The 15,319-nt window shown below is 30.9% G+C and overlaps 1 protein-coding gene across 1 annotated transcript in view; it reads left to right on the plus strand.

Moving 5' to 3' along the window:
- Positions 1–13: 13 nt before the first annotated feature.
- Positions 14–15,319, plus strand: part of LOC143067839 (methionine synthase-like) — a 32,945-nt gene continuing 17,639 nt past the window's right edge. The window contains exons 1-15 of the mRNA XM_076241420.1: positions 14–174; positions 1,475–1,671; positions 2,397–2,486; positions 4,014–4,083; positions 4,321–4,413; positions 6,313–6,419; positions 8,637–8,696; positions 9,051–9,145; positions 10,045–10,145; positions 10,547–10,608; positions 11,104–11,171; positions 11,707–11,786; positions 12,357–12,469; positions 12,799–12,939; positions 14,114–14,299. Of these exons, the coding sequence (XP_076097535.1) occupies positions 135–174; positions 1,475–1,671; positions 2,397–2,486; positions 4,014–4,083; positions 4,321–4,413; positions 6,313–6,419; positions 8,637–8,696; positions 9,051–9,145; positions 10,045–10,145; positions 10,547–10,608; positions 11,104–11,171; positions 11,707–11,786; positions 12,357–12,469; positions 12,799–12,939; positions 14,114–14,299 (1,503 nt within the window). The 5' untranslated portion in view covers positions 14–134. The remainder of the gene's footprint in view (positions 175–1,474; positions 1,672–2,396; positions 2,487–4,013; positions 4,084–4,320; positions 4,414–6,312; positions 6,420–8,636; positions 8,697–9,050; positions 9,146–10,044; positions 10,146–10,546; positions 10,609–11,103; positions 11,172–11,706; positions 11,787–12,356; positions 12,470–12,798; positions 12,940–14,113; positions 14,300–15,319) is intronic.

Raw genomic sequence — 15,319 nt, forward strand, 5'->3', positions numbered from 1 at the left:
GAATTGTGGGTAAGCTTATCAGGCATTTGGTTGTCTAACCGCGGACTGTTCGGACGTGAAAAGACAACTGTCCCAGAAAACACAATTTCCCAACCAATCGAAAATATAACAAGACAGTCAGACGCACTACAAAAATGCCTCCAGCTGCAAACAGCCAGGAAATTTATTTAAATGGTTTGTACTTGCTTAGAATATTTAAAAAAAAATTATGAAACATCAGAACAGCTGATGTGTGTTGAGTTATCTCCCTTACAAAATTCGTCTGCAGTTTGGTTTAGTGCGAGTGGCAAGTGTTTCATACATTATGAATCTGCATCTTGAGAAAATAGTTATGACTGATTTTTCCTCATGTGTTAGTACAAAATTGCATGTCTAAATCACTATTTCCTTCCCCATTATATCATAATTCTAGAAAGTAGTTAAGAAAAGTAACTTTTGGAAAAGCCTAAGGGTTTCAAACCTTAAATCATGAGGATTTTTCACTCAAAAAAAAAACATGATTGGCATGGGATTCACTGTTATAATATGTTTAATGAGTTACTGTATGTTGATAGTTAACATTTTGATAAGGCCAATAAAATTAATTGATAAAGATTTTCATCGCCGCTCGCCCCGATTTTTATAATTTGCAAAAATTACGATTTCCGCATTAGTTCATTTCCGTTACCGATAACCATCGATAATTTCATTTCATTCAAAACTTCCTGTTTCAAATTGCGGTTTTCCTTTTCTCGTTTCTTAGAGTTATCTTACTAATGTATAAGTCGACATATTCTTCTACTCTATGATGACAACATCATCTACCGAGAATAGAGATTGTTATAGAGATGGGCATGAACTATTTGGGTTACGATTAATACGCTGTGTCCAAGAACGCAAATCGCAGTATGTCACAAATGTTTGTGACTAGAACACCTTTGATTTTCAGTTTATTTATACAATGACTTTGTGTCAGGATATTTGGCCTGTGAATGATACCCAAAGTGTGAAACACATTTGTACAAAAATCTAGACTGGAATAACAAAAATGACTCAAACATGAACTTGTTAAATTGATGATCGTATATTGAGATAAAAAAGTCGACAAACATACTCATTTTAGTAATTTGAAGAACACATCACAAGAGGGTTTCATATGAAATAAAATTTAAAAAATAAAATTCTCCCACCCATCCTATTTTTTTCAAAAATTTGGATGAAAATCAATTGTATTAATTTTAGTTGGCCTTATAGACACGAATGTTGACAGAGATTGATTTACCTATTATACTGTAAATATATGAGGTGAAAGGTCCAAAATAACTATCCAATACCTTTACTTTAGAAAGAATTTATCGTGATTTTTTATTGACAAAGAAAATGTACATTTTATCGTACTGCACCTGTAATTACCATTAAAGTCATTTGGTAAGATTTTTATCCATTATTTGTCATGAAGGTTCCCACTGTATGACCCTCTTTTTTATGTTTTTAGTGAAAAACTCTATAGAGAAGACATTGTTAGAAAGAATAATGATATTTGATGGTGGAATGGGAACCATGATTCAGCAGCAACGGTTTGAGGAAGAGGATTTCAGGGGTACTGCATTTGTTGATCATCCCAAAAGTTTGAAAGGAAACAATGATTTGCTTAGTTTGACCAAACCAGACATTATTTATAAAATTCATAAGGTATAATTTATAACTTACTGAATCTTATTTAAGTTGATGCTAATCATGCTAATAGCTTGATTAGATCAGACACTGTTTTAGTACATGTAGGTACAGGGCTCAGGCTACTAGGTGACTAAGGTAAAGAAGTTGCTTTCCTTAGTTCATCATGATCACCTCACATTTCTCGACTTCAAATATGACATCAATTCACTAGGGTGTTCTCAACACTTGCTATTGTCATCTGCAATTTTTTATTTAACCTAGTGAAACAACATTTTGTAATTCATTGTAATTATAAACGACATTCAATATTTTAAACAATTATTTTCTTTGGAAACTTGACGAAAGCATTGACTAAATACAGATTGGTTGTATACTGTTTTAAAGAAGAAAAAAAAATAGTGCTGATTTTGCTTCCTGTACCTTACTAAAGAATGTACATCACAACAATCTGATTTTGGCACAACAAATTTATTTCTATGGAAAACTTACAACAAAGGCTACCTGGCTTTTTTTTTATACAGATATAAGAAGATGCTATGCATGTTTCATTTTATTTTCTGATTTATGGATATTTAATGGTAACATATAGAATAAGATGGAGATGGGCACATCATGTTACACAAGGACTAATCATTTTGCTAATCATACAGTTGTTTATTCTGATACTTTTATTGAATTTATTCTTTAGAATCGCAAGAATGAATATAGAATTAAATTAAATTTGATACTTAACATTTCAGGATTATTTTGAAGCAGGAGCTGATTTCGTTGAGACAAACACATTCAGTGGTACCTCCATTGCACAAGCAGATTATGGTTTAGAACATATGGTATGAAATAACTTACTATTTTCCCGATTTATAAGCTGATTCACATACATACACACTGATAATGAGATTTCATTGAACCATACCTGTCAACCTGTGACGATGAAAATGCAGGTCATGACCTGCATTGAAGAATCAAATCTCAGGTCATAACGCGTACGAACTTTTTCGAGCTGAATTTCAGTATTTATGGTACATTTTCTTATAATGTATATCAAAGATACCAAAACATCAATGCATGTTCACTTGGTTAAGTCATTTTAAATCTTATTTATTATTATTTCATTACATTTTTAAAGATTTTTATAAACTTGTGTATCACAGTCTTATGTCCTTTACTTTTTGTCATCATCTAAAATTTATTTTTCAAATGTAATTTTTAAATGAGACTACTAACCTTTAAACATATCATGTAGAGGTATTACATGTATGAACATCCACCTCTCAATTGACAAGGAAATTAGACTATGATAAAATATAGTAATACAGTTAAAGGAAGTATAAATGTAAAAAATAATTTTCAACTTTTTTTTAAAAATTGTATAAAGGTATAAAAATAATGGAAAGTTATTTTTCAATATGTATTTGAATTTTATATTATTATGATTTAATCTATTCCACCCATAAAATGTAAATATAATGAATAATTTTGAATGGTGACAAATAAGGGGAAGTAACTCTTAACTGAAATATCTTTGTAAAACTACAGGGCAATTTATTTACGACCTAAAGCTAAGGTAATTGGTGTTAATCAACAGTGTGTTTGACACCAAAGCTGTCAAGTGAAGCCATGCACTGAATGGGTCACTTAATTTGACAATTTACATAGTTAGATGAACTGCATGTTCATGGAAGAATTACGAATTTGCCGGTATTTCAAAGGAATATTACTTATGAAAATCAATCTCAAGGCTAAGAAATACGGGTGAAATCGGGTCATTTTCGGAATTTCCGGGTCATTTCAATGACCCGGCGGGTGATCCGGGTGATCCCTCAGAATTGCGAAAATCTCGGGTCACACCCGCAGAATCCGGGTCAGTTGACAGGTATGTTGAACATTCTTAAAGGACACAAAAACTGCACAGAATTAAAATATTGTTTTGCACAAGTAGCATTTCTGCTTGTATTAAAGTTTCTCTTAACTTACTGCTTGTGAGATGTATTCTAATGTTTTCGGTGTATGTTCCATGGCACGAGTAAGCCCTGGTCAAGATATTTTGAAAAATGTATTGTCTTTGTTGACCTATTAATGTTACATTTGCAGTTATTAAATGAATTATGAAGAAAAAGCCTACTTTATTTGAAATGGTAAAATTTATATGGAAAGAAATCTGTGTAAGAAAAAATAAATTGCATTTCCTATTTCATTAAAAATCACATTGTTAGATCCTGAATTTGAATTAGATTTTAGAAGAAGGTTAGAGTATTTGACATTTTATCTGATCTAGTTTAATGTTGGTTTCTAAAATAAGACTAATACAGAACTTACATATATTTAACCACTCAGCATTTACTTTTGATATGTTTTAGGTATACAGACTAAACCATGAGTCAGCAAAAATAGCTAAGAGAGCTGCCAATGATGTGACAGCAGCCACAGGTAACAGTCAAATATTTATCATTAAATTTCAGATAAACTAGGGAGATTCAGTCTTGGTTATACTCACACTTATCTCTCCTTATAATTTAAATTTAAATTTTAGATTTAAATTCAGGTTTTGTTTAATATCTAAATTTGTAATTAAATTTAACATACATGTATATTTATGTATACATTGGCTTTCTTTTTACCTAAAAATTGCCAGAGCATTTAAGAAGAAAATTATCAACTTTTTAGGTGTACAGAGGTATGTTGCAGGAGCCATGGGACCAACCAATAGAACCTTGTCAATTTCACCATCAGTAGAAAAACCAGATTTTAGAAATATAAGTAAGTGTTTGGTATGAAAAGACCATATTTAGTTATTTTCTAGTTCTCCAACTCTGCTTGGTAAGCCAAAAACCTGACACTGGCTTTTTATTATGTATTTATCACCAAATTGTGTTAAACTTTGTGTTGTTAAAATTTACCCCTTTCAGTAGTCAAAGAATGATAACTCTAATATTTTTGTAAAAACTTGGGTTTTTTACCTCCTAATTGTGTTCAGTTTAGACCAATCAAGCACAGTGTTTTCCCTAGGCTATTCATGCATTGCGGTACCGCTACGCATAAAATTCAGCCGCCATGCGTTTATCATAGCCGCTATGCATCCCGCTATGTGAGAAATTTTTATTATCTTATAATGTGAAGTGACGAGTGACAAAACTCTACAGGGGTTTCAAACTCACTGGACTGATAATTGATCATAATTAGATGCAACGCTCTGATTTTACATGTACAACCAACTTGATTAGATAGAACAATATTCAAGACTTGGATTACGTACTAGAAATTGGGAGTTCAAATTGTTTTAAATGATAAATATTATAGCCTGACACAGCTTCCAAATATCCTTCCGTGAAAAATAAAAATTAAACCTTTTGCAGTATAAATTTTACGTTTTGAAATCGTTTTTTTTGACATCGTTAATTTATTGAAATATTTATATCAAGCGCAGTTGATTAGTTGTAGCAGGAGAATACAGAGAATACACATCATTGGTTTGAAAAATGATGTAACTTTGACATCTGTAGCAGAGTTCATAAAATATATGGGTCACTGAATTTTCACAATATATTTCAGATCGTCGTTTGTTTTGATGTCAAAGATTATTTTATTTTTTAACCGATCTTCCAAACTAGTTTTTTTCCAGAAGAAAGTAAAAACATTGCTTGACTGTACCTTAAATTGAATATCTATATCCAAATTAAATCAATGAAAGCTGTAATCCATGATCACAAATGGAATGATTTGTATACAATTGTTGAAAGCCATGTGCTTTTTGGCGGAAAAATTTCGGGAAACCCCTTAACAGGAAACGGTTACATTTCATTCTTATTTATAGACAGTAACTGTAAGAATTTCATTTTGATTAATCATTTTGATTTACTGCTAAGATTTATTCATGAAAAATTAATAATTTCTTGGGGTTAAAGTGTTAATAATTCAATTCAATTCTTTATTACTTTAATACTCTACATCGAGGGGTGGGTACAATGGAAAAGGAGGGAAGGTGGGTTTTTTTTTCATAATATTACAAACATAAGCTGATCAGTCTGAAAGACATGGTTAAATGGATTTTAATTCTGAAAAACTCAATGTGGTTTATTAATTCCTTTATTATTTTCATCATAATCAGAAACAATTAATCTACATGTATAAGGTATTTCAAACATTATTTTTTGGCTTTATAAGAACATTAAAGACTATTATATAAGTATGTACATGTACCTGTAGTAAAAAAAACAACCTAGTAGAGCCTAAAAAAATGTCTACAAGGTCCTTAGATAAAACTTTTAGATCCAGGCTGGCCTTTGGAGAAAATGTATTGTTCCTGACTATTGCAGATTTATTTGAAGACATGCACAAGTGACAATTCATTTCACTAGTGTTAAAAAAATAATTCTACAAAACAATGCTGCATTGCAAATTCACCTTAGACCCACCATGCATCAAAATTTTTCTAGGGAAGACACTGAAGCATTGGCAGAATAGGCAAAAAAATCCTTTAAAGAGGTTTGTTAAGAATTGGAAAGGTATTGTGATGTCATAACGTGAACAGTATTATGATATTCATTTATAGTTCTTAATTTGTATGGGTTTCCATATATATAATGTGAAAATTTTCTTCCAATGTTATATTTGGCTTAATGTTGTGTTAGAATAATGTAGTTTTGCTTTGAATTTCAGCATTTGATGAACTGGTAGATGCCTACTATGAGCAAGCAAAAGGTTTACTAGATGGAGGTGCAGATGTTCTACTTATTGAAACCATATTTGATACAGCTAACTCGAAGGTATAAACATGTTGTATCAACATACTTGTATGAATCACATTGACATTTAATTATACCCCACGCAACGAAGTTGCGGAGGGTATAATGTTTTTGACCCGTCCGTCCGTCCGTCCGTCAGTCCGTCCGTCCGTCAGTCCGTCCGTCCGTCCGTCCGTCAGTCCGTCAGTCCTGTTTCTTGTCATCGCAACTCCTCTCAAACCACACAACAGAATTTCACGAAACCTTTTCAGATGAAAAGGACATACTATGTAGTTGTGCATATCGACAGGAAATTGCGATTCAATTTTTTTTATAAGAGTTACGCCCCTTTGAACGTATTTGCTTAATGTACTACTGCAACAGTTTGTCATCGCAACTCCTCTGAAACTACACAACAGAATTTCACGAAACCTTTTTAGATAATAAGGACATACAATGTAGATGTGCATATCGACAGGAAATTACGATTCAATTTTTTTTCTAGGAGTTACCCCCCTTTGAACTTATTTACTTTATTGTACTACTGCAACAGTTTGTCATCGCAACTCCTCTGAAACTACACAACAGAATTTCATGAAACCTTTTAAGATAATAAGGACATACTATGTAGATGTGCATATCGACAGAAAATTACGATTCAATTTTTTTTCTAGGAGTTACCCCCCTTTGAACTTATTTACTTTATTGTACTACTGCAACAGTTTGTCATCTCAACTCCTCTGAAACCACACAACAGAATTTCATGAACATTTGTAGATAATAAGGACATACTATGTAGATGTGCATATCGACAGGAAATTACGATTCAATTTTTTTTCTAGGAGTTACATCTCTTTGAACTTATTTGCTTTAAGGTACTACTGCAACAGTTTGTCATTGCAACTCCTCTGAAACTACACAACAGAATTTCATGAAACCTTTTAAGATAATAAGGACATACTATGTAGATGTGCATATCGACAGGAAATTACGATTCAATTTTTTTTCTAGGAGTTACATCTCTTTGAACTTACTTGCTTCAATGTACTTCTGCAACAGTTTGTCATCTCAACTCCTCTGAAACCACACAACAGAATTTCATGAAATTTTGTAGATAATAAGGACATACTATGTTGATGTGCATATTGACAGGAAATTATTATTCAATATTTTTTCTTATACAATTTTTTTTTCTTACACTTATTTAATTTCTCCAATGACAATGTGGGGACGTGGGGTATGTGAGCGTGCTCACTAAGGTTCTTTAATTTAGATTGTTATTAACATAAAAAAGTAAATATTTCTGATCTTATAACTATAAGCTAATTTTTGTTTTAAAATGGCTATAGAAAATGAAGGTTTTGACTTGGTTTACATCCCGGTTATGTGGTCATATAGGGTGGAACATATGGAAAGCTTCATTTTATTTTGTCAGTTTATAGATTGAAAATTTAATACCTTAAATCATTGATGGTAAGAGAGTGCAATAAAGCACATGCTAAGTAGACAAAAATAAATACAATTCATTACTCCATCAAAAGTTATGTTAACATGAATAAGAATTCATTGAATACATCTGCACGCTGGTACAAATTTTCTCCGTGACAAAATACTATTAGCATTAGGATATGCAGTAGCAATGCAACATGAATAAAACATTATACATTTATTTCCCGTGCCTGAGGGAGATATGAAGATTTGTTCACCCAAGAAAATTCATATTTCACGAGGGCTCTGCCTGAGGGAAATATGTTTTTTGGAGGGTGATAAAATCTTCATATCTCTTGAAGCTAAGGGAAATGAATGTTTTATTCCACTGCCTTTGCTTTGTTTACTATCTCAATATAAGATATGAATGTACATACTTTTTTTCTTATCCACTTCTTTAAATAACTAAACACGACATAAGCATTGATACACAATACGGATAAAAATTAGTTTAGTAGTCTTTTTTTACGCTAGAATAAATCTTGGACTAACTATATTAGTATAATAGTCCCAGAATAAATTGAACATGGTAAGGACTTTACTAAGGCTATTTGAAAAAAAACACTGTCAAAATGTAATGAACATTAACTGCGCGTAATGTCATACGATGAGGTCCCGATCTACAGAGGGGAATATGATGTTTAGAGGGGAATATGATGCTCAGAGGGGAATATGATGTTTTGTTCGATGTCACATGGAATGGTCTCAACCAATCAAAATCTGATTAAACTGTTAGATTGACATACAGTAGAATAATATTCTTTATTTCAGGCAGCCATTTTTGCAGTTAATAAGCTTTTCCAAACAGAAAACATAGAGTGTCCAGTATTTGTAAGTAGCCAATAGTCATTGCTAGTAGAATGTGTTCAGAAATTGTTAAATGAAATTCTCTATTATTTAAATACTGCCCTTAAAAAGGATTCAGAATAACAGTGTTAACTTTAAATATTGACTGTACATGTATGATATAGTGTATTTAATACATGTTAATGTTCCACCTTGTGGTATAAGATATTATTAGAAACATTTAAAGAAAATTATAAAGATGTATAAATTAAATGTGTTCCAATGGAAAGATAAAATAATTTTTTTTATGACACTTTAAATATATGGTCAGTTTGAGTACTTTCATCACATGCACTTTTCATATAAGACTATATATATTTTATACTGTTATATTTACAGATATCTGGAACCATTGTAGATAAGAGTGGGAGAACATTATCTGGTCAAACTACCGAGGCATTTATCATAAGTGTATCTCATGCTAATCCTATGTGGTAAGCTATGAATTTATTTAAGTACGAATAATTTGGCATAGTATCTATCTTAATGGATTATAACTTTTCTTGTTTTAACCTGTAACTACTAACTCGGCCATTTGGTGTTTGTGCTGCCAATGATGCAACATCAATATGCAACATAATGGTGAGGTCGATAAAATATGTATTTGTACAAAGTAGATAAAGGATAAGAGATTTTTCTCCCCATTGTGTAAGGGATGACATAAAAAAATCAATAAAGGATAAAAAACTTAATTCAAATAGTTTGGGGTGGGGGTCAAAATTACTGCAAGTTTTGTTTAATTGACCGATTTTATATATATCCTTATCAGTCAATCAATTTTTCCCAAATTAAGTTAAGAGGGGGGTACGGGGGCCTGTGAAAAAACTATATGAATTAAGTTTTTTATCCTACATTGAACTTTTGATGTAGTCCCTAAATATGTATGATCTGATTTGTTTCTTCACATTGAAATTTCTTGAGCAACCTGCAGCTTCATTAGTTTTTATGCCCCATTTATGGGCATTATGTTTTCTGGTCTGTGCGTCTGTTCGTTCCTCTCTTCTTTTGTCTGTGTTTCCCGCTTCAGATAAAAGTTTTCAGGTTAAATTTTTGGTCAAGGTAGTTTTTGATGAAGTTGAAGTCCAATCAAATTGAAACTTAGTACACATGTTCCCTATGATATGATCTTTTTTATTTTAATGCCAAAGTAGAGATTTTCTCCCATTTTCACAGTCCACTGAGCATAGAAAATGATAGTGCAGATGGGGCATCCGTGTACTGGGGACACATTCTTGTTTACCAATAATTGTATAAATCTGTTACCAAAATAAAAATGAATAATACTTTTTTTATAAATAAAGTAAATCAAAAGAAAATTTTCTTCAATTTTTAGCTTGGGTTTAAATTGTGCCTTAGGAGCAGTTGAAATGAGACCATTTATAGAAGCAATCAGTAACAACACTACTGCATACACTATATGTTATCCAAATGCAGGTAATGTTCTACTAAAGTGATTTATTCAATTTCATTCATCTTAAGATAATTCAGATTATCGGTAGTCAAAATGGTGTGGTCACTTGTGATAATTCAAAAAAGAGATTATCTACCCTGGTAAATCTAACTACCACAGCACATATTGTATCCTTCATCCCAAATATTACCTTATTAACGAAAAATGATTCAAATATGTCTAGTTTAAAATAAAATCAACAGCTTTGTTTCATTCTATTGTAAAACTTAAATACTAACATTGTAGACTACAAAAACAAAAATGTTATGCAATTTTTATTGGAGTACATCACTCACAATTTAAGATCCGTCACATCAGATATTGGTATGAATGTATCATTTAATCTGCAACATGAACATTCTTTTGTTTCATTTTCCTTTTAAAGGTTTACCAAACACTTTTGGAGATTATGATGAAACACCAGAAATGATGGCAGGTCATATAAAAGTAGGTATTGCAAAGGGAGGGTCTTATCTAACACTTTGACTGGAGGGAAACAATTCATTCCCCTATACCTCTGTTTAAGTAGATATGGTATAGTCTATATTTTGCCTTAGAGAACCACATAAATCATGTGGGTACAAAAATAAAGAATGATATGTCATAGCTAATATTATATTTAGATTTAAGCATATTAAATTTATACAATAATGATAGATCATCTTATTTCTAACAAAAATCTGAACTCTTCTACTAGTCAAACAATATAATTTACTCTTCTCTTGATAATTCTCAAGTAGTGTTGACCTTGGAACAATCCTGTTAAAAAAATTATGGATCACATAATGTATATTGTACTTGTTATTCAAATAACATCCAATTTTATAAAAGGAAAAAAATATGATTCAAAGATTTATTTTCTAATTTTAAATTTTAAAAAATTTACTATTTTATATTTCATTTAAAATATTAGATCATTAGTTAAAGTTATATATTTTGTAGGCTTTTGCTGATGATGGATTTTTAAACATAGTTGGTGGATGTTGTGGAACAACACCAGAACATATAAAGTAAATTATTATAATTATAGATAAGAAATACATAAAAGATATGAGTTTACTCAAATGTTTACCCCTGCAATTATACCTTTATAACAGAATATTTTGTACTGCTTTTTCGTTTTGTTATTTTTGAACTAAGAGATATTTTAATGACTGGAAATGAATCATAATTGACCTTTCTGAAATTGATAACCCTTTGTTGAAGAGATATTGAAAGGCAGATAACTTGTACATATTTTGCTTCATTATATAAATAAGCTGTCATGCATGAAAAATGTTGTTAATTTGTGTATGAGTAATTACAGATTATCAATGACAATTGTGTTAAATGGCTAAGAGATCACATCTTGGACAAGGCACACTATTTTCCAGATTTTGAAAAGGGTAGTCAAATGTAAAAACTTTGACCAAACTACCTTACCGCGAGAACATGAAATTCTACAGATTGATTATCTGAAAAAAGGTTGAAATGAATCACATTTTGTGCTTTATTTTTTTATTCATTTAAATTGAAATTAAATGTTCTTAACATTTCTGTTTAAAGGGCTATTGCTGACATAGTAAGGAATAAAAAACCGAGAGTTCCTCCAGCAGACCTGAAGTCAGGATACATGAAATTGTGTGGTAATAACAATATGTCAGATTTACTATTATTATGAACATATTAATGACTGGTACACTCATTTCATTGGATTATTATACCTCCACTATAAGAGTGGGACTTTGATGCATTCACCTTGTAAATTGGTCCTTCACTTTGTTCATCCAACAAATATTTCTGTCACACTTTTCCCTCAAGGGGTTGTATAGTGTTAGCACTATTTGGATTGGTCAAACACAGACTCTCTGTAAATACTTTGGATTTATTTGTGCCACATGTTAAAAGAACTTTTAAAAAAAAAATAGTCCCACTTATCTCCAGGTCTACATAACACAATGACGTTATATTTGTTTAGCTAGGTAGTAATGAGATTTAATATTTTATAATTTGTCCGACACCTACTTCCTGTTTTCTGACCCTTTGAATACCTGTGGAGGTATAATTATTATATCACTGCATGCATTCATATACCTTTAATTGGATGCTGAGGGAAAATTGTACAATAAAAGTGTCATCTTTTATCTTTAAATTTAAAAATGCTTAGATATGTCAATTCAAAGGTCTTGTTTTAAAGATTGTATTATGTTTTACAGGATTAGAACCATCCTACATTGGACCATTCACAAACTTTGTTAATATTGGAGAAAGATGTAATGTAGCAGGCTCGAGGAAATTTGCTAAACTTATAACTCAGGGGGATTATGATGTAAGTAAATATGAAAATATTGATATTATAAAATATTTCAAAAGTTATTGCAGAAAAAACATGTAAATGCTAGTCGAAACATTAGAAACTGAAAGGCGTCAATGAGCTTTTCCTTCATCATGAATGCTCAAAGCTAGATATTTGCAAGCCTATGATGTACAAGAACCGTAACAATTGAAGAGCTATCTAAACAAAAGCCATCTAAGGTGAACTCTGAGGGAGATCTTGAAAGAATTTCTTAATTCATGAACAGAAAATTTGTTATAAATTATGGCAGTTGAACATTTTGAACCAGTCATTTTATTTAAATTAATTGCATATTTTTGTAGGAGGCACTAAGCATAGCTAAGACACAAGTAGAAAATGGAGCACAGATATTAGATATCAATATGGATGAAGGAATGTTAGATGGGATCAAGGCCATGACAAAGTTTGTCAACCTAATTTCATCAGAACCAGATATTGCAAAAGTAAATATTTTAGTATAATAACAGGATGATTCTTTCAGTTAATTTTCTTCTTTTTTCTGTTAGAAAGCAAAATCATCACTGATAATACCAACATGAACTAACGTACAGTGTCATTTATTCGGTGAAAGGAATATTGTTTCATATACGTGTGATTGTACTTTCAAGAACACATTATTTACATTCTCTCTAATGCATTCATTAAGGTTTGTAAAATTTGAAGAATTTCGTTTACTTAAAATAATACCCTCAGCTCAAAAAAGATACAGATTTTTTTTTTGAATTCTGTATAGTATTATACATTTAAACATAAAGTCTTGTAAGCTTTTTAACAATTATAAAATGTATACAAAAAAAAGTAAAATAACAAAAATACTGAACTCATAGGAAAATCAATTCGGAAAGTCCATAATCACATGGCAAAATCAAATAACAAAACGCATCAAAAACGAATGGACAAGAACTGTCATATTCCTGACTTGGTACAGGCATTTTCAAATGTAGAAAATGGTGGATTGAACCTGGTTTTATAGCTAGCTAAACCTGTCACTTGTATGACAGTCGCATCAAATTCCATTATATTGTCACCGATGCGTGAACAAAACAAACAGACACAATACGTAAAAATGTCAAAAATAGGGGTACAGCAGTCAACATAGTGTTATCATCTTAATCACTATAAAAACAACAAATGTAACGAAGAAGCACAAAAATGCATACATCAAATTTAACATCCTCATTTTGCTTATATTATACGATTTTATTTGTCTATGTAAATGCACCCATCAAGGATGGAGAGTTTTGAGTACTGGTGAAAAATTGTGCGTTTGAAATTCGCAAAAACAGATTGATAAAAATGTCATGCACATTTAAAACATAACACTGAATACAGTCATGCATCGGTTAAAATAAACATGTTTCTAGAAAGCTTATATTAAAAATTTACATGGAGATGTATGACAATCTCAAACAGATGCCCATGAGACAAACATCCCTATGAGCAGCAGTTTGTGACACCTGACATTAGTTTTGATTAAAAAAAAACTAACAGGTGCTTTTTTATACTGCTTGTTTTCAAAAACAACACTATATTTCACAATTGCTTAACTATGTTTAAAATGTAAAGCAAATTCATGCTGTTTATTCACATATACATTTAATTAATGTTTCCATTTAGGTGCCCCTGTGTATAGATTCCTCAAACTTTGCTGTAGTTGAAGCAGGATTAAAATGTACACAAGGAAAGTGTATAGTAAACAGTATCAGTTTAAAGGAAGGAGAGAAAGATTTCTTAGATAAAGCCAGTAAAGTGAAACAGTATGGAGGAGCTGTTGTTATTATGGCATTTGATGAAGAAGGACAGGTATATTTGTTAATTGGGAAAAGTTGAGAAATTAAAAGTGTTCTCGTTCTCTTATTAAATAGAATAAAAAGCTTGATCTTACAGTGACTTGACTGTTAGTGTTGCTCTCCACCAATAGCAACTCATTCAAAATTTTGACCAAATTGCAATTTGTTTTATTAAACCAAATTGTTCAACTGGTCAGAATATTGAACAAATTGTTCAGTCAAAATGTAAAGTGCAAGGTGTTAAAATAAAATATACTTACATTCCTATAAGACTTTAACTCCACTTTAATGATGTTGTGACAAAATTAGTTTATCAGTTTGTATAGTTATATTATAGTCATTTCCATGCTGAAGAGGAACTGTTTATTTTGAATTGCTATAAAATTGTCCAAACTAAGCTTTCATATAGTTTTTCTTTCTAAAAGTATTCTATATTTATAAGAATCAGATATCATTTTAAATAAAACATCATATATTCAGTAAAATATGTGTGAAATAACAATATGCTATTGATAAGTTTTCAGGGGAGATAACCTAAAATATTATTCTTTTGAATAAATACTTTTTGAAAGAAAAGTTATTATCTCCCCTATGGAAACTTCCTACAAACATATATTACAATTTTACACATATTTTACTGAATATGAAATGTTTTAATTCACATAATGTCTGATTCTTATAAATATAGAATACTTTTAGAAAGAAAAACTATATGAAAGCTTAGTTTGGACAATTTAATAGCAATTCAAAATAAACAGTTCCCCTTCAGCATGGAAATGAATATAATATAACTATACAAACTGATAAACTAATTTTGTCACAACATCATTAAAGTGGAGTTAAAGTCTTATAGGATTGTAAGTATGTTTTATTTTATCACCTTGCACTTTCATGACTTGGCTGTGGTATTCTACAGCAGTTGGTTCAAATTTCTGACCAGTTGAACAATTTGATTTTATAAAACAAATTGCAGTTTGGTCAAAATTTTGAATGAATTGCAATTGGTGGAGAGCAACACTAACAGTCAAGTCAC

Source organism: Mytilus galloprovincialis, chromosome 3 (assembly GCF_965363235.1).
Source record: "Mytilus galloprovincialis chromosome 3, xbMytGall1.hap1.1, whole genome shotgun sequence".
Classification (NCBI taxonomy): Eukaryota; Metazoa; Mollusca; class Bivalvia; order Mytilida; family Mytilidae; genus Mytilus; species Mytilus galloprovincialis.